The 27,981-nt window shown below is 33.8% G+C and overlaps 1 protein-coding gene and 1 non-coding gene across 8 annotated transcripts in view; one reads left to right on the forward strand and one right to left on the reverse strand.

Annotated features, from left to right (window-relative positions):
* Window positions 1-4,625: 4,625 nt before the first annotated feature.
* Window positions 4,626-27,981, reverse strand: part of LOC119077860 (protein tramtrack, alpha isoform) — a 28,275-nt gene continuing 4,919 nt past the window's right edge. For 4 of the 7 annotated variants that reach the window (XM_037185190.1, XM_037185191.1, XM_037185193.1 and 1 more), the window contains 5 exons: window positions 20,289-20,653; window positions 17,770-18,297; window positions 17,617-17,706; window positions 17,449-17,551; window positions 4,626-7,566 (listed from right to left, as the gene is read on the reverse strand). In XM_037185190.1, coding sequence (XP_037041085.1) covers window positions 6,305-7,566; window positions 17,449-17,551; window positions 17,617-17,706; window positions 17,770-18,297; window positions 20,289-20,426 — 2,121 coding nt within the window. In that variant the 5' untranslated portion in view covers window positions 20,427-20,653 and the 3' untranslated portion in view covers window positions 4,626-6,304. Of the gene's footprint in view, window positions 7,567-14,561; window positions 15,514-17,448; window positions 17,552-17,616; window positions 17,707-17,769; window positions 18,298-20,288; window positions 20,654-27,981 lie in introns of those variants that run through there. The other 3 variants (XM_037185194.1, XM_037185196.1, XM_037185197.1) reach the window with 1 other exon arrangement.
* On the forward strand, window positions 24,183-24,297 carry LOC119078185. Its single transcript, XR_005087949.1, has one exon. It is a non-coding gene; the product is annotated as a U5 spliceosomal RNA (small nuclear RNA).

Here is a 27,981-nt window from a genome sequence, read left to right on the forward strand (position 1 = left end):
TATCTAGTGATATAGTCAAGTAGTCTAAATGAATCGTAAGGACGTAGTGGCCTTAGTTAAGTGAAAAATGTTTTTAGTCACTTCTCAATAAACAGCTGAAAGGTACGAACGTGTGATATTGGAGGTCCGGATAAAAGTTCTATCTGAAATATCCTGGAGCCATTCCACAACTTCCAACAACAACACCCTATAGTCATTTCCGCAGTTAGGCGCTGTTGCAAGCCAGCAGGACTGTCCAATAATTCACCATATTTTTAGTTATAAATCCAGAACGGGTGGCATCTAAACAAATTTGATAATAAATCGGTGAACCAAACGGAAGCTTTGATTGGATGCTACAGCAAATATAGTTTTCCTGGATTTACATTAAAAATTTCGTTTCTGATGATTTATAAACATGGTCAAGATTCGCTCCATCAGTTGAAGAAACTTGATCATCTGAATCTTTGTCTTTGGTACCTGGCTGTACGTTACATTTTTAACGTTGCGGTTCTTGCAACGGATCATCAAAGTACCAAATGAGTCAGTGTAATGTGTTGTACTGTGCTCGTGGACATGTAATTTGAAATGAAAAATTGGTGCACGGGTGGAAGACGAACCCACAATCTTTAAAAAAAAAAGTCGAACTGTCCTGCCAAGCATTAATTCACGACGTAAGTGCGGTCGAAATTCAAAATGCAAAGTGCGGAGGTCTTTCTAACGTAGCGTCATTTTCATATAATGAAGCGTTGAAATGTATTTTTCGGTTCACTTTTTCATCGAATCGTTCACTTAAATTTCAAATTTTAGGCACACTTACGGCGTGAATTGTTTCAACGACTTTTGCATGAAGTATTTGGATTCAAAGAGGTTATGGGTTTGCCTGCTGCCAGAAAGAAATTTTTGGTGCCCATCAAAAATAGCAAGTAATAGGCCTCAGGATTTCATTTAATTCATTTTAAGTGTAATAAAGCCATATAACAGAAAAAGAACGGGTGGCGGCCCCTACTAATGACTATACTCTTTGTAAAGGCCTGCCAGAGGTCTATATTCCTACAACATTTCAACTTTTAAAAAGCATGTCTCAAGCTATCACAAAAAAAAATGTTTTCATGACCCTTTGACATGCTAAAAAATTTTCATGTGCTTACTCCAAAAATAGAAAACTAATCAGAAAAGTAAAAGTTACATTTCTTAGATTTGAAATTGAAAGACGATTCAAACGAGCTATAGCTTTCCCGGATCACCAAGCCATTGCTTTCAAAGTTGATTCACGTTTTGGCGATTAAATTCAACGGAAGTAGGTAGTGTGCAAAAATATCAAATTAAAAAAAAAAAAAATCCAGCAAATGTGCAGAAAATTGGAATGGGAGAAGTTCAAAAAAATGTGAATTTTCGAAAAGAAAAACCAAGAAAATTTGCAGAAATTAGAATTTAATAAACAGTTTAAAGAAAATGTACTTCGTCGAAAATTTTTTAAAATCGGTTCACTCGAGTTATGGTACATACTTTCAAGGGTTGCATAGTTTCTGTATTTTTTTTGTCAACTTATAATACAGATAACTGCAGACGTATTTTCTGACGTAAGACCGTGACTTTCAGTCAAAGGAATTTAAAGAGTGATAGTTGGTAATTTGCAGCAACAAGTGCCTAACAAGATAAAAAAGAAAAATGCAAAAAATTAATTTTTTATTTTGAATTCAATTTATTGGATAGGATCTCATTAAAAACTCCTGTAATTTGTATTAATTTCTTCTTTTTATATCAACATCAACACAAAAAAAAATTGCCTAACATATTCTATGCAATCGTTTTCTAATTCTTGCTTCTTAAAAATTGAATCAAAAACGTTTTTTTTTAATTTTTCTCTTAGTCTAATTTTTATTATAAATTTTTAATTTATACATAGAAACAAATACACATAAAAAAACAAACAAACAACAGCAGCAACATAAAAATAATCAATAGAGCATCAACTTATTTAAAATGTTTTTAATAAAATTACAATTATTGAACTTAATTTGTTTTTTTTTGTTGTTGTTGTTTTCGTTTAATCTCACTGGAACAAAAAATTGTTTTTTTTTTCGTTTAGATCTAAAAAAATGCTTCTAGAAAATAAGTTGAATGAAGGAGGAAGAGGATGCGGTTCTCTTTTTAAATTCATGGTTCCATTTAAATAAAATAATTAATCCGTAGCGGGCTCTAAAGTATTTTCATATTTTTATTTTTTGTGTGTTAATTGCACTTAAAGTGTTTATATATAATATATATTGAAATCTCTTAAACCACTAAAAATTTGTTTGTTTTGTTTTTTTTTAGTTAAAATTAAACATATAATCCACATGTTGTTTATTCTCTAGTAAAGTAAAATATTTTTACAATTAATTTATTGCTTGTTTGTTAGTTTTTAAGTTTTTCACATTCAAAGTAGATATTATGTCCTAAATTTCCGGCGTCTGAATGGTCTATACGATTTGTTGCGTCTTCTTGTTGCATTTTTTTTTTTTTTAATAATTAATGGTACCGAAGAAGGTTTTAAACTTAAATTCTATTTCGTCAACGTGACCTATATTATATTCGCTTTGTGCAATTTTATTGATAAATCAGCTTTTCATATCATACAATTATACAAACTTTCAGGCTTTCATTTATACAAAACCATTGTCGGCAAAAAAAAAATTAAAAAATAATAATTAAAATCAAAAATTTACATTTAATAATTAATAGAACGGCTGAATATTAAAAGAAACAAAAAAAAAAACTAAATAAAAATAAAAACTAAATAAAATTTTTCCGAAACGCTTTTAAAAAGGTTTGCTTTTGCTCAAAAAAAAAATCTTTTGCTTTAAATTTTGTTTTATTTCCGTTTTTAATTAGAAGAACTTAAAAAAATAATAAAATAAAATAATTTTATAAAATTAAAATGTATCACAACGTAAAAATTAAAAAGAACGAAAACGATTTTTCTTTTTTTCTTTTTGTAAAGAACGGTAGGGGGATATAAGTATTTTGTGTCTAAAAAGGACAGAAAACGTTTTCATGTAACTTTTACCTCTCAAATTTGCATGATTCGCGTTCGGTGTTACATACGCAATTAATTTATTGATTTTCTAAGATTCGGCGATGATCTGTAAAAAGTTTAATGTAGAATTTGGGTCAAAGTTGCAGTCAGACAGAATGAGAAAAAAACACCGTGCAGAAGAAACAATTAAAAATTAAACGATATCGAGAGCAACATCAATAAAAGTCTCTGATTTTTTAAGCCAATTCGACTGTTAGTTTGAAAGTTATAATCGAAAAACCAATTGTTAACGATAAACCACTGATGAAGCAACATAAAAAGGGTTTTCAAATTCCGAAATCAGTTTCTCTGAAATGTTTCAAAACATTGCCCGAGTCGAAATAAGTGGAAAATTGTTCTTTCGAATGACATTTAGACAGTACCGGATTGGTTCAAAAAAGCCCTTCGGGCGTTGTATGAAGAAATTTTTCAAAAGGCCATCAGTTGACCCTTATCCATACAAAAATCAAAAGGCCCTTCGGGAATCGCCCGAACGCCCATAGGGCCAGTCCGGCACTGCGATTTAGAGATCCTACATTTTGATATTTTTGAACAATTCCTCGTTGTATCACATTGACGATCTTTAGTGCAATATGGCTTACGACAAAAACACCATTCTTCATTGACTAATCAAGTCATGAGTACGTTTTTTCAAACATATCTTCCCCATCTCCATTGATCGGATTGGGCGGCTTTAAAAATCATGTACAACATACAACTCCAGGAACTCTAGCTTTCATGGAAAAATGAGTCTATGAAAATCGATTTAGTCATTCCGGAAACATGATATTGGTGCACTTTGGTGATGTTGACTCGATCGATATCGAAGATTTTGTCCTTGTTTGGAACTTTTTGTTTTGTTAAAATTTTCGATTTGCTAAAATTTACCAAAAATATTTTTTAACAAATTACAGTTAGAGGCATTGAAAATTCAACATGATTTTTTTTCAGCTGATCCACTGTCTTTATACGGTTTTGTCACTACCACGCGCGTGCGTGTACCAGCTTCAACCGTATAAACAGTTTTGAATGTATGTGTGGATCAGCTGAAAAAAAGATGAAGAAAATTCATGCTGAAATCTCACGGCCTCTGGCTGTATGTAAAATCTTAAAAATTTTTGGAAAATCTTAGCAAATTTCACAAATCAATTTTCCCAATTTGGAATTTTTGGAAGGTTTGCATGAACCATGAACCACAACGAATGTAAAAGTTACATAATTGTCCGTAAAATTAAAATTAGAAATATTCAAAAAAAAAGTTTAAAAAGCAAATTAGTTACAAAATTTTCTTTTCATTTTTTTTACTTTTCTTAACAAATGGAAGACTATGTTTTGTTTTGATTGTTTGATTTTATTTTAAATTATAAACAAAAAGCTAACGAACGAAAAAAAAACTAAAGAAAAAAGTTTCTCTCTTTTCATTTTACATTTCATCAAACCTATCTTTAATGTCAGTCGATTGATGACGAATAAATTTTTTATTAGAAAGAACGAGTCCAAAATTGTTTTAACCATTAAAAATGGGGTAAGGCACATTTGGATTTTTCACAATTTCAGTGACTAAAACTAAAAAAATTCTGGCTACCAATATTGTGAAAAACATTGTAAATGCAACTCGGTGAAAAATGTTTTTTTAAGCATACGATACACATTGGCACATTGTGACAATAACACATCTAGTGCCTGAAAAAAAAACATTCATCACTCGGTTCCATAAGTAACTATTTTGTAATATACATGCGGAAAAGTGAAAGCACTGCTCCTAGCATTAACCTATTGAAATAACAAGCGTCATATTTGGTGGCTTTACTGATAAGAGCTACCGCAAGATTATTTGTAACTAATAGAAGGAAAACGATTCATCTTTCTATAGTTAAGAAATCTCTGTTATGTTAATGCTAGGAGCCTATGGTAAAATACAACACATTTTCTGATTTTGAACAAGATTTGTAAATGTTACATGAATTTTGCTTCACAATTGAAAATCTAGTACTTCGTTTCAAGTCGCGTCCATACCCGGCAAAAAAAGAGCGGAAAATAAGAATTCACACTGAAAGGAAATGAGAAATTAGCACAATTTTAAACAAAACAACTCCTCTCTACGCCCAACGCGTTATTCTGAATGTTATCAGTTGTTCGATTTAACGTTAAATTAATAATAGGGAGCTCAGGTGTAGATCACTTGTCCATTGGTCCTCTTAAAAATCTAAATTGTGCCAATTACTTATTTACTCTAACCGTAACGTGGCAATCAGAAAGCATATTGTTGCATTCCACCTTTCCGCGATTGTATTAGATTTTCGTAAGCACCTTTTCTCGTATACATTGCAGTGCCTATTTTATAGAATTACGTTTTCTAGGAAATAGACCCCGATACATTGTTTACATTCATACTCGGTTACAGTCACAGTCACACACGCTCATATTTCACCAAAAACAATTCATTCAAAATGTTTTGTGTAAATCTTAATAAAATTCGTCGCAGTCTGATTACTTTGAGAATTTGGAAGTAATTTGGAGTAAATTCTCCACGGATTGAGGATCCCAGAAATTAAATTTTATTGATCATCTCTATCAAACTAGTCCGTGATCGACTGTTGTGAGCGTAATAAGTTAGTCAATCAAGAAATTTAAAATCTGATTTTATTGCAATATAGAAAATGGTTTAAAGAAGTACGATTGAATGGCAAAAAAAAAGTTAAGTAAAATAGAGCAAAGGCTATCTCATCCGGTGTATAATTCTTGAATAATCAACAAAAATTAACTAATTTTTCTCTTTTATAATTGTACGCTATCAATCAAAAGTATTCGATCATTGTGCTTTCTCAGTCTGAATTGCTGAATTTTGAAAGGACATTAAAAATCAAAATGGTACCGCATTTGCACGACAGATGGCGTTCTGGAAAGCTTGATAAATAATCTTTCTTTTTTTTTATTGATCTGTCTGTCGTGCAAATCCGGTGTCATTCCGATTTTTAATGTCCTTTCAAAAATTCAGCAATTTAGACTGAAAACACACAATGATCAAATACTTTTGAATGATAGCGTACGACTCGGACTCCGGCTCCGCGCATGAAATAAACGGCAAACGAACGTATATCATTGAACGGGAACACATGTATACAAATATTTCATTGAATTCACTTGACAAGTGCGAGAAAATGACTGCACAGCATAGTCGCATCACATTCAATCCGATGACGGACCCACATTTTCCACTTGACAAGTGCGAGAAAATGGCTGCACAGCATAGTTGCATCACATTTAATCCGACGACGGACCCACATTTTCTACTTTTATCTGTTGCATATTCAACATTTGTGCATTAAATTGTGACATTGCTTCGTCGCTCTTATCATTGCTCCGGACGTCGTCATCATGACGGATCGTACTGGGTGTTAGCATATCATCGGCCGATTCGTTCAATGATTGGGCTGAAACGATACGCAACTGTGATGGTGATGCTTGTGGTGATTGTGATTGAGTGGAGGTTTGATTTTGAAGTGAAGTTTGTTGATTTGTCAATTGTTGCTGAAGTTTTTGAAGTAGTTGCTGTTGTTGCTGCTGTTGATGGTTGGTCAGTGTTGGTGATGGTGTTGATGTACCAGACGCACTATCACCCATTCGTTGTGAATTCAGTAAATGCTGGATTTGCGGAGTGACCACCATGTTTTCCACTTGAGAATTTAGTATACTTTGTATTTGCTGTGACACATTGTCCTTCATCTGAGAATTTTGCAGTTGTTGCTGTAGTTTTTTCTGCTGTTGATTGGTCGGTTGTTGGGCGCCTGGTGATGCTTGAGGCATATCACCTCCACCACCCATTAAATAACTTAACGGATACACTTCCACTTTCGGCATGAATGCCTCGTGTGTCATTTTCATGTGATTTTTCATTTTGTCAGGTCGCGAAAATTCCTTACTACACACCGGACAGGGAAATACTTTACGTTGCGTACCTTCGTGGTACAAAAAGGCGTGTCGCTGGAAGCTGTACTTATTTTTAAACGTCTTTTGTATGTTCTCTTTCGCACATTCTGTACACTGATATATTCCTTCGTAAATCGTTGCATATCGGAACAGATTCAAGCCACGCACCGACATTTCCGTTAAATGTTCCGCCTGATCGTCAGCTGGCGAATTGGCTTTCCGTCGAACGCGTCGACGTTGTGGCGGTCGAGAGCCCGTCGGTGTCGTAACTGGTTTTACATCGGCAGGTACAGTTGATTGAGTGGGATTGCTGAGTTGATTGGACAGGTAATTGGTTACCATTGAATTGGCTAAACTGGTTGAGACACTATTTGGTGTTGCGGTATTGGTGGATGGCATGGCAGATCGATTCGGTGCATTGTTGTTTATCGAATCGTTGTGCAGTTGTTGTAGAGCATTCGCTAAATTTGATGTAGATGGGGTCTGTGTTAGCGGATTTATGCGAATCTTCATCGGTGATGGTTGAGGCGACGATTCCGATTTCGGTACCATTAATCCATATCGCATGTAGTTCGAGTAATTTGTGGGCGTTATTTCTGAAAGAAAGTAACGAGAGAGAAAATTTTAGCGACGGAATTAATTCGATAATTTAAAAAAATTTAAAAGATGAAGTACTAGATCGCCATGGATGAACGTTTAGTTGATGTAAATTATAAAGTTAAAGAAAAGTTTCAATCTCGCAAGAAAATAAAAGGATTTGGAAAAAATATATAAAATTGTTGTTCAAACGTTGTTCGTTTGGTTCACGAGACTCAAAGGGCATAAACGAGGGGTGGGTAAACGCAAATTCCGGTCGAACTTTTTCGTTAACAAATTGTTTCTTGTTTATTTCTTTTTTTCTTTTGGTTCTTTGCTCCTTTGTTTTTTTTATGTTTTTTGTTGCTCTTTTCTGTTTTTTTGTTTGTTTTTTTTTTCAATTTTTTGATTGCCCTGAACCTTGTTTTTTATGTTTATCCACCTCTCGGGCATAAATATGATTTAATGAATACTGTATTCAGTAAGTGCAAGTGAAAGGGATAAATGACTCTGGTAAATGGTGTCACAAGGTAAAGTAAATAAATGAAAGGAAAATACAGTTAAATGTCAACGGACAACCTTAAGTCAACGTTACTAAATGGCGACTCAATATGGGCCATTTAGATAGATTAATAATGGGAAATTATATTCGACCAATATTTTTTGATCGACGACCATTGGAATTTTTCCTTTTACAAACATTTTAATTCTCGCTACCGTTACTATCATCAAATTGGTACCAATTAGATGGAAATATTGGTAAATGGAATTATTTTTAACGCTCAGCCCAAAACGTTCGATTATTACCATCCGATTAATAATGTATTGTCCGTTGACAAGTAAATCGCCACCGGTTTCTGGCAAGCTTCTGAAAGAACAGGTTAAGCCACTCACGAAGGCGTGTGAAGTCTTATTAAGTTGACATTTCACGAGTGTGTTTAACAATACCCGTCTAAATTGTCAAAATTTGTGTTTCATCACCTTCGTGATCAAGTCAGAAGTGTCTCCTGTTCTTTCAGAACCTTGGTTTCTCGTGGGTTTTGGTTTTTGTTTTTATACGTTGCCACACTTTATTGACAATTTCATGATATTTTAATTGTGAGGCTACGCTGATCGCTTGGTGAAAAACGACTTCAGCTAGCACAAATTAAAGACCTTGGATATATGGGTGACTTTACAATGTAAGCAACATAGAGAGACTTAATTTCAAAACCCACCGAAACCCCGTGCTTCCATCTACATACAAAACACATACCGAACGAGCCAATCTTAATCTATTGCTATTTCCACAAAAGGCATATGTTTTACATGCGTCGAAAATCGTACTTTTCATGTTTCAAGTACTCCTTTCGACGCTCTCTGCATGTAAAATCAATTACATAACTCGGAATAAAAAAAAGTCTCGTTTTCGTGTGTTTATTAACCTCGGATACGCCACCAAAATTCACACGAAAACTCTACTTTTCATCTTTTTATCTATAGTTGTGTTAATGACTATTGATAAAAGGATTCGGTGGCTAGTGAATTTTAGATTTACCGTATTTCATACTGCAACAAATTATGAGAGTAAAACATAATAAACTAAATAAAACGAAAAATTTTTTACTTTAAAATAATTATTTATTTCAACTTATAATACACAATAAGTCTACAATAATAATATAATTAAAAAACAAGAAAAATAAAACAGAAATAAAATAAAAACAAAAATTGAAATAAAAATAATCAAAAAAGGTACTACTATTGAAAATAAAGTTAATTTAAAATAAAATCGAAAATAATATTTTCAAAATAATATTTTGTTTTATATTTTAGCTAAAGAATATCTAAAGAAATTATTTCAAAAAAAAATCATTTTTTTCCCTTCCTTTTAAAGATATTCCTTAAAATTTTAGGAAATTTCATCATTTTTTCATTATTAGTTTCTTTAAATCAAAAAACCCTCCCATTGACTGGTAAATGGGAAAAATGAATTCAAAAGATTAAATCTTTCTGAACCATTGTCCCGTGTCCAATGAATGAATATGTAGACAAGGCTTTCTAAGTTTAAATAAATTAGAGACATTACACCCAGGTGCTTATTTCACTAAACTAATGCATATACCCAAATTTTATAATTATTAATTGTTTTGCTTTTAGTGCTAAATACACTCATTTCTTAATCCGTATGCTCTAACATAGTTGAAAGGGGTTGAATAAAGACAAAAAAAAATATTTCTCCTTTTATATAATTAAAATTATTTAAAACTTAGTGCGGTTTACTTAGTAAAATAAATTGTTTATGCCTCGATATCGTTAATTATTTCTTTTCTTAAAAAAAAAGTTAAACAAAATGACGGGCTCCAACGTAATTGCAGTTAATTTAAAGATTGAGAACTACTTGCTAAAATTGCACTATCTACTTAATAATAAATGTTTTTTTTTTGTATTTAAATTGAAACGAAAAATGGAAGAAAATTGTTTTTAACGGAAAATAAAAATTCGGAAATCAAACTTTTTCATGTTGTTCATTTTTGTAGCATAATATAAGAATTACCTGAATGATATTGTCCGTATGTTTAATTGTAAATTATCCTTTTTGTTAGCAATTTGTCGAAAGAGAAAATACAGAAACTTTAGTTAGTAGCTACACATTAAATAAAAGTTAAAAAAAAATTAAAAAAGAAGAAAAAATGTTTTGTTGGAGAGTGTTTAATTGGTGCTTGAATATATTTTGTCGGTGCAGTCATTTGTCCGTATTGCAAAGAAGGATATTAAAATCAATGCAATTTTCGTTTTTGTTAATTTATTCCAAGTAATAGCTGAATCAAAACATTTTACAATCGATTTATTTTAACAACATTTTTCTTTTGTGTGTTTTTAACAGTAGAACCACTAAAGTATTATTCGAATAAATTTGGCATTTTGACAAAATGTCAAAAAATGGAAGATACACTTGTATACAAAGTCACAGAATTTTGTTTGTTTTAAATTTTCAAATATTCTCATTTCTCAGGAATTAATTTTTCCCAATATTTTTAGTCGGCAAAATTAGGCCTAGTCAGGTTTTCCTCTGGTGTAGCACACAACTCACACTATTTTTCATCGCCAATTGAAGATTAAAATTTTTTATTCCAGGACGCGGATCGGTAAAATGAACAAAAATTCTATTCGACAGTCAACAATTTTTCGTTTTAAAAATTAAACTGTTTTATTCTATTGATTAACATGTTGTTATAGTTGCTATTGTCTAGTCATTATTGCAGCAAAATAGATTATACTTCAAACTTATTTTTAAAATAATTGATTTTGGTTCGTTTTATTTATTTTTTTACGTTAACGTTTAATAGACCTCGGCTTGTTCTTATTTATATTTTTCATTTGTTTTATATATATTAAATTTCATAAATTAATATTTTTTGTTTTTATATTTATAAATATTCATTTCAGCCTTTTGCATTGTTTTTTAATTTTATTTATTTATTGAATTGGAAAAGTTCGCTTCGCGACGCATTGATTGATTAAGAAACAATTTTACATTTCGGATGGACTGCCTCGCATATTTTATGAATTTCATTATTTGTTTAAGTCATTATTTTTCTAGCAAAAAAATCTAATTAAAATCTGTGAACGCATGAAGTCTGTTGAGATGACACTGCTGTGGAAATCAACTTTTTGAAATAAACGTTTTGTTCGTAGATCTGCAAAATATTGAATTCCAGATTCAAGAAAAATTTACTTTCCCTTTCCCTTTCCAATTAGTCAATTAGCAATTGATAACGATCATCTAAACATATTTGAATAGTTAAATGAAAGGTGACTTGTCACATAAGTGAAAATTTCGTTCATTTAGCTCAGCTTCGAATCAGCTGACAATGCTTTTTGTCGGCATATTATTTTGAAGCCGAGTTAAATAAATAAAATTCCATTTTCCCTATAATTCACTAATTTGGAACGTCCTCTTGAGCATTTAACTATTCAAATATGTTGCAATGTTGACAATGACTAAAAACAAGACATTCATTCTGACACAACATTCGTTGGTAATTTCTAAAGAACTTTTGTGAGCGTTGAGCTTCTTTCGAATTCCAGTTTCCATCAGATTGGAGAAGTGTAAAGGCCACCTACGTAGCCGTGAGTTAGATATATAGGTAAAGGGATATGGAAGATTCAACTGAATATGTTCAAGAACAAGAACAAGAACCACAAGGCACTTCGATCTATATTTTTGAGAAAGCGATAAATCGTGAAATTGTTATCCTTAAAGAGATCACCAGGGCCTGTTGTTGCTAAATTTATTTACCGAATTTTCTCAAACTTACCCAAATTCAATGAATCTTTACTGAATTTATCGAAACGAATCGGTAACTTTTCGGTAAATTTGGGTAAGTTTGAGTAAATTCGGTAAATAAATTTACCAATGATAGGTCCTGTAGAAACCGATATCCATGTGTTGTTGATAACATCCACAAAAATAAACCATGAGCTCTGTATGTAATATGAAATTATGGTGAGAATGTATAGCAGTGACTTCACTGCTAGTAGATTTTATGTAAATACAACATGCATGTGCTGCAAAAAAGATCGAAATTGTGCTAACTTAAACAATCAATGAGCGCAAACAGAGAGGTTGTGATGAAATGAAGAAAATCACTTAACTAAATTTAGGTTCTGTTTAAAAAATATTTTCCCATTCGTTTAGATTTACATTTTACTCGTTGACTTAACATTAAAAAGGCCACTTTCTTTAGTTGATATTGGTTTAGTTTTTTGTTTTAAATGTTTTTTTGATTTTATTTTAATTTAATTATTTTTTTTGTTAATTTTTATTCAGTTTACATAATTACAATAATTTTTTGTTTGTAACCATTTGATTTTTGTAAATAAGGTCACCCTAGATATTATTTATTTCTTTTTTCATTTTGATTATATTTTTTGTTTTGTTTTAATCTTTTTAATTCATTCTCCCGTTCCATTCGATTAAAATTAATTAGTTTCTCTTTTTTTTCAATTAATTTGTTTTTGAATAAATTGATCACAGAATGTCCAAGATTAGTCTATTCATTTAAATTTCTTCATAAAAATTTTTTAATTTTATTTTTTAGTAAAATGGACATAGCAAATTTTCCTTTTTTTTAAATCCATTTTCATTGATTTTTTGTTTTATTGTACTCGTTTCCTTTTGGCGAAAAACAAAATTATTTAAATTTGTTTTTCGTTTTATTATCATCTTCTTCTTCACTACTACATAATAATAGACCGTGTTAATCATTTTTCTTTTATTTAAACTTGCAAATAGCTTTTAGTATCTCCAATATACATAAAATATTTTTGTTTTTATTTTTCATTTCTCTTTAAATTAAAATAGATATAAAATACCCTTTTTAAGGAATGATAATTTTTTGTGTTAATTAAAATTAATTTTTTTTATAAAAACGCATTAGAAATGCCATTTTCCGTACGCTCATTTTGTTAGTTCAAATAATACGAATTTTGAAGAAATATAAAGCCGAGGGGACAAAGTCAACATTTTTTTTTTACAAATTTTGCAAACATAAACTACTTGACTACGATCCATAGAATTAATGAGTGCAAGATCGTTCATTGGACGTGGTCTTGTAGTTTAGTTGTTAGAGTTTAGTGGGTAACTTTCGAGCGATCACGAATTCGTTGCATGCATCAAATAATTGTACAGTTCAGCCAAAGGATAATTTTGGTCACTTCAATAGAAATGTTGAGCAAATGCATCATCAACATCAAATACACCTTGTAAATCACTCTACAATTTCTCCCAATATTTGATATGAGGAAATGGTTTAGAATTTTTCAATTTCTATACCGACTTATAGGTCGGAAATAATGTTTTGGCAACTCGAAAACATAATGTTCGAAAACTGCGATCTTTAAATCACTCTGTTGCATAAAACGTTGTATGAATCTCGGTGCGAAGTACGTGATTAGGCTCACTATGTGTATTATGACACACGCCCTGCCTCGTGTCATAATTACACATCCACAGCCTAATAAAGTACTTCACACTCGATGTCATAAATAATATGAATTCAGGCTTTTTGAACATTTCGTCTCTTACTTGCTACCCGTGTTATTGCGCAACTAACTTGCGCAACATACTTAATGATTGCCAGAAAGTGATAGAATATTCCACCATGTTATGTGTAAGACGATGATGTTGGATCGATTATCGTCACAGAAATAGATCCAACATCATCGCCTTACGAATAAAATGGCAGAATATTCTATCACTTTCTAGTTGCGCAAGTTAGTTGCGCAATAACACGGGTAGCAATTAAGAGACGAAATGTTCAAAAAGCCTGAATTCACATTATTTATGACATCGAGTGTGAAGCACTTTATTAGGCTGTGGATGTGTAATTATGACACGAGGCCGCATGGCGTGTGTCATAATACACATAGTGAGCCTAATCACGTACTTCGCACCGAGATTCATACAACGTTTTATGCAACAGAGTGATTTAAAGATCGCAGTTTTCGAACATTATGTTTTCGAGTTGCCAAAACATTATTTCCGACCTTTTAAGTCGGTGGGGTGAGTGTACCAATCCTTGGACAAGAATGAGTCTTCGGACACCTGTTGTTCTTTCATTCATAAACTTTTTTTATGAATGAGAGAACAATAGGTGTCCGAGGACTCATTCTTGTCTGAGGATTGGTACGCTCACCCTATACAAATTGAAAAATTCTAAACCATTTCCTCATATAAAATGGGAGAAACTATAGAGTGATTTACAAGGTGCATTTGATGTTAATGATGCATTTGCGCAACATTTCTAATGAAGTGACCAAAATTATCATTTGGCTGAACTGTACAATTATTTGACGCATGCAACGACTTTGTAATCGCTCGAAAGTTACCCACTAAACTCTGACAACCAAACTACAAGACCACGTCCAATGAACGATCTTGCACTCATTAATTCTATGGATCGTAGTCGAGTAGTTTACTGGCCGTAGTTTTTCTTACGAGAAAAAGTTATTTTTTTTTGGTCATGACTTCGGTGACTCGATAGAAATTCTATGTGGAAGACAAATACGGCTAAAATCGAAAATTTATTGACTTTGTGTTACCCCTGTCATCATCGGTACTGGTACAGTCGTATTATTGTTATTGATTGTCGTATCGATTATAGGTACAATCGATGTTGTCTGATCACCAGCACTACTATTACTGCTGACGGCGTTTCCAGCTGTTGTGCCGCCGTCGCTCTTCGCCGATGACGTTTCAATTTTATGAATTATTTTCACGTGCGCCGTCATATTATCTTTACGCGTGAATTCCTTAAAACAATACGGGCACGGATAGACTTTAACGTTTCGCTTATGCGACGTCACATAGTGTCGACAGAAATTACTTATGTGTGTGTATACTCTTGAACAGACTTTGCAGCGATAGGTGTGATCACCCTCTTTGGTACAGAAATCCCGGACGGATCCTTCCGAATCATCGATGATATACTTTCCGGTGCGATTGCTCGTCACTTGCGGTTCCACTTTGCAAAAATCACTGGAATTGGAATTGTTTGCGGATAGGAAACTGCTCGAAAACAGATCAATGAAATCGTTATTGTTGATGCCGGCGGCCAGAGCGTTCAGTTGTATTTGAGCGGTGGCTTGAGACAGATGTTGTTGTTGAATTTTCTTTGAATTTTGGTAGGTGCGTAATCCATTTTGTTGAATACGTGGACGTTTTGTTAGCTTTGGTATGGGTTTGGTATTTAATTTTTGATGTGAGAGATTTTGCTGTTGCTGCTGTTGTTGTAAAAGCTGTGTGTTGATTGGTGCTAATTTCGGCATTTTCGGTGTACTCGTATTGCCTTGCATGGACGTTGAATCGGAATCGGTTTCGGGATTGTATTTAAATTCGACCGGCTCATCGTATTCATCAAGCATTAACTGTGGTTCGACGTACGACGACATATCATGAGCATCTGATGAATTACCCGCATCATCTGAAAGATAAATCGAATTGGTTTTCATTAGCCGTTTCTTTGACCGTTCGACTGGTTTGAATTTAACACAACGACAACAACAAAAAATTGAGAAAACAAAGGAAAAGCTATAGGGATTTTAAAGCCTTTTATCGAAAAATTGATTATGAGTTAGTGATTTCACGTCGGCCAAAAATCCCTATGCTGATATCCCTTATTTCCGATGTCAACTGAATGACTTAATACGATTTGGACTCACCTGCCGACGGAAATTCGCTTAAAACACATCGTAAATTCCAATAAAAAACAATAAAACTTGGAAAACAAAATTATTTAAATCAAACACGAACACGGGGTGCTTTAAATCCCAATAGCTTTTCCGAAAATGGTTTTTTTTTTAAACTTAACAATTATTGTTTACACTTAAATTATAAATACAAAAGTGAGATTTCTGTTTGTAATTCATGTTTTACACTACCCACGCCGATCATCGATCATAATCATTTACGATCTCTGAAATTGTCTCAGTCAATTTTTAATCTATGTCCGCTGTGGAAATCTAAACAATTAAATTACAGTGGCAAATGATAGAGGAAAGGGCAATCAAATTTCATCCGATGTTTGTTTCAGCTGATTTTCAGCTGATTATCAATGCAAACAAATATGGTTATGAGTGTTTATACGGATTTAACAGTGTAAAACAGTGTATAAACCAACGTTCATTCACAGTTTTGTTTGTTTGAGTTAAAGAAACGCACTTCTAGCAAAGGTGCTTCGAGTGACAGCTGTCAAATATGTAGAGTACTATTTTGAATCAATACTCTCTGACATTTTGCAATAACCATGTTCAAAGACATTTTTTAAATGGTAGAAACTTGGTTATTACAAAATGGTGTTTAGACTTAGAGTACCAAACAAGCTTGACATGTGTTGGTTAAACCAAATTTCGGTCGAAGTTTCATTGCCCCTTCCTGTAATTTGAAATGTGTAACGATTTGCCACAACTGAATTTACCAGCTACAGCACACACTCATTTTGCATTGTAAAAATCAAAACACAAGCGAATCAATGTCTTTATTACACTGTTACCACTGTGTGGCAGCTTGTCTTTGGATTGTTTCTTATACAAAGCGTGCCTGTTTGGTTTTTGGAGTAGCTGGTGAATTCGAAACTCAATTAGCATTTTCTGGGGTCATTTAAAATTTACAAAAAATCTAATTCTTTCACCGAATGAGATACACTTCGATATGAGCTCATTTCTATGCAATTAGTTCTATCGGTCCGTTTCATGGAACGCCAGAGTATTGATAATATGGCGTACCTTTAGTGAGCTTAGAATTCGATAGATGGAAGGAAAAAAATGTGGACAACTGTTTTCGTTGAAATCATATCAGACCAACTGACAAAAAAGTTTTCAGGACATTAACTGTGACAGATCGTCTAACTCCAAGCAATCAGCAGGAAATCCAAATTTTTAGGAGTTAGGGAGTTAGTATACACGCATCCGCTGGCCCCAATGAAGTCTGTGGTTCCACTACAGCCGATTCACAAAAAAAAACTGTTAAAAGTAATGGGAATGGCGCAGCAGGTATTTTTGGTGTCGTGAGATCAATTGATTGAACAGGAATGTTCTTTCTTGGCACAATTATCCATCACCTCAATTTAAAGGGAACATTTCCATAGGTGTCATAGGTGTGTTCAGAGGCTCGACAATAAAAACGGAACGTCTAGCTAGACTCGTTTTTCCATTATAATGGCAAAAAGGTTAATTATCATATCAAAGGCCAAATTTCTAGTCAAGGCGCGACGCATCCTATCGCTTTTTGAATTCAAGTCTAATTTTATTATAAAGTCTCATGAAGGCCAGCATGTTTTGGCTGTAAGTTGTCGAGTGTAAAAATACTAACGCACAAATAGTCATTTATATGATACGTAATAGATAGAGATTGCACTTACCCGATCCGCTATTGTCGATATTATCTTTTCGAATACTACTGTCTTTGGACGACGACGCTGCCAATTGGGATTTGTTCAACGGTTCGGATGTGTCCATTTGTTCCTAAAAATTACGGAAAAATTTTGGTCATTCATATCAAAGCAAAAAAGATTCATCAGCATCCTTACATTCGAATCTTCATCATCATCACCATTATCGTCCGATGATTCTGGATAAATGTCAGCATTCACTTTCATTTCAAGCAGCTCCGGTGAACCCTGGAAATGCATAACGATATGAAAAATATGGCAAATCATTCGATGTCAATGTGATGCACAAACCTGCACTAAATTGTCTCTCGACTCGTAATCGTTAAAATCGTCAGCGGTCCCATTCGAGCAACCCGATAATTTTCTCGGTCTCCCCCGTTTTCGCTTTGGCATCGTTAACGCTGATCCCAATAAGGGATTGCTCAACATCATCCCTTGTGCTTTGCGTTGTTGCTGCATCAAATACGGCTGTATTCGATGCAACTGTGGCGGTGGTGTTTGTGTTTGTTCGGCACTATTTGTATTGCTATTATTGTTATTGTTGGTGTTGTTGTTGTTGTTGCTATTACTACTGTTGTTATTATTGCTAGCAGGTTTCTCATCGTTGACTTCAGTCAGACCTTTTATTCGCAGACTTTCAGCTACCCGGAGAAATGCAGTTAGGCGTTCCTGATCCACAGAAACCTCGCCGCGGTACATAAAATCTAACAGACTTTTCATATCGGCATACGTTATATCCTTTAAAATTACGATTGGATGCTTTTCCGGATGATTTACGAAAAGTGCTTGGAAGTACGGACTACATGCCGATAATACCATCTGCAAGAAAAAAAGGTTTTCGGTTAGCAAGAGACCTAAAAGACATAAAAGATGGTTTAAGTAGGGAGAAAGCTGTTAGTTGTCACAATTGATACAGGATCGCCTTAAAAAAAATCGAAATCGAATGCTGGCCGTAGCCACAAACCAAAACCGCTGGAGAATTTTTTTTTATTAACTCGATGTTGTAAAATTGATAAAATTGATTGATAAAATTGATTGATAAAATTGTTTGATATCATCGACATAACACACCCAACTGCCCTCATCGACGAGAAAATATTTTTGTCGTGAAGTCACTGACATCATTCATTAAATTTTTCGAAAATGCTGGTCCATTCTACAGATTAGTTTCCAAGAATGACCATTCCCAAAATTTCATTTTTTTAAAAATAAAGCCTCACGATTGCTGTCGTTTGAAAGCTACTACATGTGTCCTCACCACAATAGTCATTTACATAACTAGGGATAAAAATACGAATAATTTTCGGGTGAATTTTATTTATCCGAGGCGTAGCCGAGGTCAATAAAGACACTAAACCGAGACTTTTCGTTTTTATCCCAAGGTACGTAAGGGATTTTACGAGAAAATTCACACGAAAACTTTTCGTCTTTTTATTCCTAGTTATGTAAATGACTATTGTGGTGAGGACACATGTAGTAGCTTTCAAACGACCGTAAACGTGAGGCTTTATTTTTAAAAAAATGATTGGACGAGTCTAGGCGAAAAAAGCAGCTTCACAATGTCCCAAAATGATGTTTTCGATTTTTACTTCATCAAGTCCTTCTGGAAAAAATATTCTTAAAAAAATCTCTCCAGGGATTTTGAGTCAAAACAAAATTTTGTGCAATTCATTCGACTTCGAAAAAAATATATTTCTGGCTACCCTAGTCAGCAACTGAACAAATAACATTTTCTTCTTGTCGAAATAACATATCATCGTTGTTGAAGCGGAAATAATTTTTAGTTTGCTTCAATCGCATAATTAAAACATTGTGAGAGAAAATGAACACAAACATTATCCTCGGAACCCTTATTGAAATGACACAGCGTAACCTTTTCGTCTAACCATAATATTCTATATTCTTATCTCAACATATTTCCGTATAAAATTTAACTAAATGCCTTATCTAAAATACAAAAAAAAAATGGTTTGATAAAAGCTGAAAATAGGGGTGTACATTGTACCGTACACTTATAATTTCCATGTGTAGCCTATACAATATTGTAGTCGCATAAAGAGAAGATAACGATAAGGACACCAAAGCATTAAAATTAATCATTTTGCTGGCTCCGAGATAAAATACCAAAAATAGAATGAACGCATTCATACATCGCAGACGAAAAAATTATTTCATTTCAGAAAACAGGCAATGCCATTCACCAGGCTTAAGGATTTTCATTTGAAAGACGAATTTGGTGCTAGAGTGGATACGAACGACATCGTCTTTCTGTTCAACACCCATTGCACAACGTACGACGTCCATGTTGTGTGAGAAAGTTAAATTTACTGTTCCATTTCAAAGTGCTTATCAGTTCGTTGAGTTCGCTTAAAAACCAAATCGAATTCATTCATTTGATAACTGTATACGATAAAGTGGTGGTTAGAAACCACTGTACACAATAGTATTTATGGTCGGTACGAAATGGAACGCTTCGGTATGAAGTCTATGTATACTAATAGGTATACAGTCCAACGATTGCAAATTTAAATTTAAAATTTATTTTTTTAGTTTTGTCAAAAAAGGATCGATTGAATCACTAAGCGTTCTCAGCGAGGTTCTGAGTGAAACCTCATTTCAGTAAGCATGTTTTCCAATCTTTTGTTTCCAATGATTAGCAGTCGGTAACGTTACGTGAACTATCACATGATGCTGTCTTTCTTGTGAGCTTTTTAATTGAGGTTCAGAGAAAATTAAACAGATTTCCGCAAGGGTTCCTTATAGTGAACAAACTAAAGTCAACTTAAATCCAACATTTGTGGAACACTTACTTTGTGAGCCTTTAGGTACTGGCCTTCGACCGCCAGCGTGACGTCAGTAAACGTTTCAGCGTGCAACAGTTGGTCGAACACCGACAACAGATTACTCTGGTGATTATTCCATCGCAAACAAAATCTTTGGGATGCCATTTCGATTGATTTTTTTAAATTCAATTCTCGACAGAACTGAATGTGTTATGTGTCCAAAGGGGTTGTACTTTTTACCACAAATTTATTCGAAAATTCGCTAATTGTAGGGAACGTATCAAATACTTTCTGTATTGAAGTTTAACCGTTTTTTGCATCGCCACTTGGCGGTAACATAACATTAATTAGTGTTGTGTCAGGTAATTGGCAAACAATGCTGGTGTTGTGTCCTGAAAATGAAAATGAAAAAATCGTTAGCATCTCAGAAATAAAATGGAAGATGTGTGAGTTGGCTTCTGGATTCTAGTTTATATTTGCGACGAATTACAGTAAAAAAGACGTATGAAATCAGTGATTCTACTCTAGACATTCCCCGATCCCTGACGCGTCATTATTCATTTTGCAAAATAAATTTAAAAAAAATATTTCCGAGACACACAGGTGCTTTGAAGTCATAATAATTATAAGTTGTTAGAATTAAAAGCCGAGATAAAATGTCGATTACAATTGAAGATGTTATGTATAGATGGTATTACGTACATAAAATGTAATAAATCGACGTACGAATACAATACAATATTACGTTATGCATACACATAAATATGTGAATGCCATTCAGGCACAAACACTCACTCGCAGAAACCGCAATTATTTAATTGATTTTTTTGTTGATGTATTTTTTGTTGTTTATATTTTGAATCATATATTGAATGTGTACGTTCATTATAAGTATGCACAAACCACGTTTCTTCAGCTGCATATGAAATAAATGTGCAGATAGAATTATTTATTTATCACTGTCGCAAATTTAGATCTTCCCTAGAATAATCATTTACGTGTTACGGCATGTTTCATTTTCATTTACATTGCCTAATCACGTAAAGCATTGTACTTATGAGGTTCCAAGTTGTTATTTGACAAGTGGGGAATACAGCCCTCCCCTTCGGGTCGGGCTGTAACACCCCACTTATCAAATACACAACTTGGAACCTCGGAAGTAATATACTATAAATTCATAGCACTGTCTTCGGTGCTTGACAGCGCTATGGTAAATTCTATTGGCATCCCTTGTTGGTCGTAATAAATTATGTCGATAATTACGTCTTAATTGAATATATATGTTTGTTTGTTTAGAGACCTCTCTAACAGCCTTTTACGGCCAATAACAAGTGCAGTCTCGAAGTAAACAAATACTTGCTGAGGTAAGTTAGGTGCTTAATTGATATCTTGCCTAAATGTAGGCTAGACACTATGGACACAGATTCATCGTATTTCGGGGGTTACGTCATACGAATCCTTTCAGTGCGTACATCCTTGCAGCCACCAAACGCACTGCAATTACCGAAACTATCAAGCTTGAGAGACCCTTAGAGCGTGAAATGATCTGGCGTGGGAATCGAACCCGGATCATTTTGGTGCAAGGCTAGTACGTAACCACTCAGCCATCCTGTCAGGTATTAAGAACACCGACCCGGAGTTTCAGAAATAAACTATTGAGGGAAAAAGACAACTGAACCTGTAAACAATAAAGACGCTCTTGTGTGAATCTACATTGTACTGAGCATCTTTTTTTTAATAATTCAATTTATTAACATCCCTTAACCTAGGGTGTGTGGGATACAATTTGTGCTTGGCACAAAACTGTCCATTTCAGAATTTTCATAGATTCCATGTCACTTTCCAAGGATGTCATGAGTGATACTCTAAATAGAGTACTGAAACTGGACAGCGCATCAAACCAATTGTAACAGTGTCAGACTGAGCTTGAACTTGAACGGCCCATAAATTACGGACCGCGATAATAGAGGGAAGGGTTGTGTGACAGTCCATTAATTTTTTACGTAATTTTTGACCGGTAAATACGGATACGGTTAACAGAGATCCAATCAAAACACGCCAAAGTCATAGCGGCCAAATTACTTTGTAGGATAATAGGCTAGTAACATTTCCTACGTTTACAATCCAATTGATGTATTATTCAATCCACATGCAATATCAGCGGTAACATATACTTAAATGCCTTAACATTGCATCATGTGGATTCAATGAAGAGAAGTGGATTGTAATTGTGACTTGTGCGTGGAAAATCCTGTTCTAGTTTTGGGTCAAAGTGATGTATCGAAAAAGGCCGCGCTACTTTCCATACATCACCATATATTTCGGACCAACGGAACCACTTGCTAAGACCCGTAGAGTGTTTTTGGTCTGCATTGAGGCTAATAATAATAAATGAATGTCGTCTGGTTATATGAAATCGTAACCTAATCTAAAATTCAATAAATTCACAGCTTTTTGCTTGTATTTTCCGCTCAAAGAGACTGCATAAAAATTGTAGTCATGTTCTACTCTACCCAATAAAAATTAAATCAAATCAAAAGTGATTGTCAACCAATTACATATCGTTCATTAAGCCTACATTAGAAAAAAAAAACCTAAAATATGAATTAATCACGCGGGGTAGACGTGTGAAGGAGGTGATTTTGATATCTAAACTGTGTTAAGAATTCACAATCGAAGTGTTCGTTCATAATATTGTGGAATGGTTGTCATAAAGCGTTACGATAAGTTCAAGGATATGCCGATGTATTGAATTGTTACGATTAAAATGTTCGGTAAAATTAATTAGTAAATTAGAACGAAATGTCGGATATTCCTTTGGGAAATTCAGCCGCCAAATGAATTGGTGATTTCCTTCTTTTTTTCCATTTCTAATGCTACGATTTTAAGTAACGAGTTTCTACTATCATCGAATCTTTAGAGTAGATAAGAGGCTTATCGCAAATATAATGGTTTATTGAACGTTATCTCATCTCGACATTACCAACAAAAAATGAAATAATCGTCAGAAAGAATAAGAAATGGGTTTGAAGAGGTCTGGAAACCCGTGATAACCCGTGTCCTTAAATTTTAATGAAAAAATTAAATGAAATTCGGTTATATATGAAGCAATTTTGATTTTTTCTTAGATTGTACACCATAGAAACTGTCGATCATCGATATCTCTTGAAATTAGGATGGGAAGAGAAGTGGTCGTTTCTAGATCATGTTACGGAACTTTCCGATGTAACCTCACTTAAGTTTCGTTAAATGTTTCGTTCATTTGTATGAAACTATTTTGAAGTGGATGGCATTTCAAACGTCCTTGAAGACGGTCTATTAAATGCAATTACAACTATTAACATCTTACGACTGACTCACACTATATGTAATAAGAACTGCTTTGCACTGGAACTTTTGAAATTACAGAAGCGGGACCAGGACAAATTTTTCCCATACATCTAAGGGGTCATTCACTCACGCACTAAAAGGGGAAAGAGCGCAAAAAATTAAATTGTTCCTAAAGTGGACTTTCACTCATATGCAACCGAACTGAAGTATCAACCACAAACACCAGTCAACAAACTTGATTTGAACCGAAGGGCCATTGGTAGAAGGAGCTACCAAACCGTAAGGAATTTTCATTTGAAGCACCTTTACATGTCAACACCCATAAGGCGTACTCACAAATTTGATAATTCAGTTGGAATTCGATTCAATAGTTTTAAGGTTTCCTGGTCGTTTTTCACGCTCTAATTTGAATTTTCGATAACCAGATTTCGTGCGCACTTTTCGTAGAGAGTTGGGTTCGGAAAACGAACAAAATTCTATAACAAATCGACCACAGATTGACCACACGAGTGAGTGTAGGTACATTTTTCACATGTGTTCAAAAAAAAGCTTCGAAAAGCTACCGTAAGCTGCGGTATTTTCGATATGGAACTCAGATATCTTCAGACATCGAATAAATCTTTCACCTTTTACTAAAGATTTCTGTGAAGGGAAGAGACGCTCTAATCACTGTAAACTCGATTTTTGGTTGACATAATCATGTGGTCGCGACCACAGAGAATTGATTGAAAAGAGGAGAGAAGACCCCAAAAAAACGCCATTTTACATCGTGCATATTACTTGAATGACCCCTAAAGTGTTGAAATACATGTAAGCTTGCGTAAGCTTTGCCTTTCAGCCTAATTAATAATTTCCTGCACAATGTACACGTATTCGATATATCAACTTCAAGTAAATATCCTATCCATATCACAAGCAATAAAGATTTGTCTTATAGATTACGTTATCTACCTACATACAGTTGTGTACGTTGTGTGTTCCTTCATGATAATGAATACAATTTAAAAAAAAAAAATATTTTTACTTGAAATTTGGCAATCGAAACGAAATAAAAAACCAGATCCTGACTGTGACTCACTCAAATAAAATATGCGAACGAAGTAACGCAAACAAAAATTCCTCATCAATTCAATAGAATTTTAATCATTGCTAATCAAACAAACAAATATTACGTTCCGAATAACCCAAATAGCCGAAAAAAAAGAACGAAACATCGACGTTAAATAAAATACCGAACTATGAGTAGAGAAACGCCGAACACACCACAAAATATATCATTGCAAAATGGGTGCAGCCCTTCAACGCCATTAAATTGTTTATAAAGAAAAAAAATAATTCAAAAGAAATCTCAACAAACCATCGGTGGAATTTTGTTACGTACCTATGTATGTACAAAAATCTACCTACAAGCCAGACCAAAAAACTGATACATAAAGACGTTTTATAAACACAATTTTTTGTATGGGTAGAAGTCTCTTTTTGTTGCAAAATTATATAAAACTCTATAGTCGATGGTATGTACAAAAAATAAAAACAAAAATACTCCGCCCCTAGAAAATGTTTTATTTTTCTGTATATATGAAGGTCACAAAGTTGGTTGTGATAAATGGTTAGCTTTGATGTGGTGTTGTTTCGCAGTATAATACGAAAAATAAAATATGAATGCGATCATGTGAGCGAATGTGGCTCGAAGAGGATCATCATGTTGTTAGTCATACTGAGGTGAACTTTTTTTTTTTTTGGTTGAATAAAACTTTTTTCTTTGAATGATCTGCTGTGTAACATACATAAGATGGGGTTGATTTATTGGCATGAGTTAACGTATAAATTGGGATCTTGCAGATGTGCAAAAATGTATTGTATGGGGGAAACGAAGACTTTAATTTAATCCTACGAACAAACTTCCATCTCACGAAGCCATCGACACGAATCTCTGTGTGTGTGTGTGTGAGGCATAAATTTACTTTGGAGTTCTTTAAATAGAAATAGGACGCTTACACTTCCAGAACGAGTGAATGTGAACGACATACATTGGAGCTACGTGTTTACACAAGGATTATTAACTAAAATAATAAATAAAAGATAGGGTGACGGCACCAGTCTCCGGACATGTACCAATAGTCTCATACCTTTTGTTCTTTCATCGATACACTTTCTTATGAATCAAGCAATAAAATAGGTATCTGACTACTGGTTACATGTCCGGAGATCGATGTTGTCACCCTACGTTAAATTGACGATGTGCAGATTTTGCAGAGTAATTTGATCGAAGTACTGTTTCGATGGATTCGACGTTCATCTAACCATTTATAAATTTACGATCTTATAGCAGCGAAGATTTATGACACTGGAAAATGAAATCAAATTCGATAAACTCAATCCAATTCACAAGACATTCAAATGCGTTGTAATAATAAAATCATAAAACTCACAGCCTCTACCATACAGCTGGTATGCCTTGAAGGATAACAACTATCGTGAAATGATCCTAATAATTTACGACTAATATTATTCATACTGAGATAAAAATTCATATTTCTAGATGGAATGACTAGATGCATGCATATGGTTCTTATATTATATTGCGTAAGACGAATATACAATCGCTAAACCGAACTGGTGTGCATACGTTATTTTGCACCAGCTGGTCACATACAATTCCAAATGGGACCAGCTGGTGCAAAATAACGTATGCACACCAGTTCTGTTTAGCGATTGTATATACGGAAAAAAAACAAAACACCTTCTGAGCGCATAAAGCTGATGCGAACACATTATGACATGGATATAGGTGTTGTGCAAATCCGACAATCTTTGTATAAATATTTGTAAATTTAAAATAAAATGTCAAATAAAGGCGTTGCTGTTGCCATACTCGATTTTCTACAGATCCTTTGCATGATCGACATTTTTTTTTTGGGAACGTCCTCCCAAAGTAACATATAATGCAACAAATGGTTGTAACATAATTCTCGAAACGAAACCATAAACCAAACAATTGGCATCCTGACTCATTTAAAATCGTACAATAAATGGTTTCTTTTGCTGATTCAACGCTAAAATGTATTACAATTAGTTAAAGTGGCATCGATAGAGTTGCTTACTATTAAAGTTTATAAATACAAAAACAAAAATCGTTCGTATGCTATGACACCGAATACATTTCTTCACAAATTAGTGGAATAACATATGTCTTTTGTTCAATTCTATGCAACCTACCTACTGTTCGTATTTTTCTTTACAGAAAAAAAACATGATCTCTGAGGTCAGAGCTGTTAATTTTGAAAATAATCTCTAACTAGTGTGCTGAGTGGAATTGAATAAATGATTCAAGTGACACTATGTGTAGTGGACAGAATACAATACGTCGATAAATGTATTATTAGCACTACAAAAGGCTTGAAGGGGTGAACACTCTGATGAGTCGCATCAGCAAATGTAAATGTTGAAATTCGTTAAAATCACAGAGTATGTGGCAAGGGGTCACCTTTAAATGACTTTTGATTTGTTTGTTTAGAGACCTCACTAACAGCCTTTCAATAACAAGTGCAGTCAGGACGAACGGCCAATGTGACTTCTGAACCACGCCTCGAAGTATATAAATACTTTCTGAGGAAAGTCAGGCGCTAAGTTGATATCTAGCCTAAACTTAGACTAGACAAATAAATAGGACACAAATTACACGTTTACTGGGGGTACGTCATACGAGTCATTCAGTCATACCAAAGACACTGCAACTACCCAAATTTTTGAAGCTTGAGTTACCTTTAGGACGTTCACTGTTAAGAGTTATAAGGGAGTTAAGGGTGACTACCATAATGGTTGGTCAGGATTTGGATGATAAGACACGATTTTGAATAGTTTTTCCCCCTCAGGTCAATGGTCATCAATGGAAAATGAGACGGGTTCAAAATCCAGGAAAAGCATCATTTATGGATGGAAAAACGTGGAGACAAAAATTGTGCGCACTAGTTTCAATAGCAGAAGTACAACGTTATCGGCTCGATATACGTATTGAAGGAATGAAAATGAGATATTGAAGAAAATGTTAATTGGACTCTATGTCTTCAAACAATAAAATGTTTGTCGGTAGCAATTCGAACTGTATCTGCAGGTAATTTCCAACTATTACGTAAGGATAATTACGACAAAAATTTTGTTGAAGGGGAAAAAATTACATTCGATTTCAATGTGAGTGAATTACTGTTTGCACAACACAAACAACCATTATTTTCGCTCCATTGTAATTCTAATTCTAACAAGAATGTTTTCCCATTGAAATTAGCTTGTTTTTTTTTTTGTTAGATAAATTTTATTTTCATTTATCACTCGGCTGTGTATGAAAAGAATTATTAGTTTTTTTTCAGAAAAATGACAAAAAAAAAATTAA

The sequence above is a fragment of the Bradysia coprophila genome, unplaced genomic scaffold (genome assembly GCF_014529535.1).
Source record: "Bradysia coprophila strain Holo2 unplaced genomic scaffold, BU_Bcop_v1 contig_24, whole genome shotgun sequence".
Taxonomy (NCBI): domain Eukaryota; kingdom Metazoa; phylum Arthropoda; class Insecta; order Diptera; family Sciaridae; genus Bradysia; species Bradysia coprophila.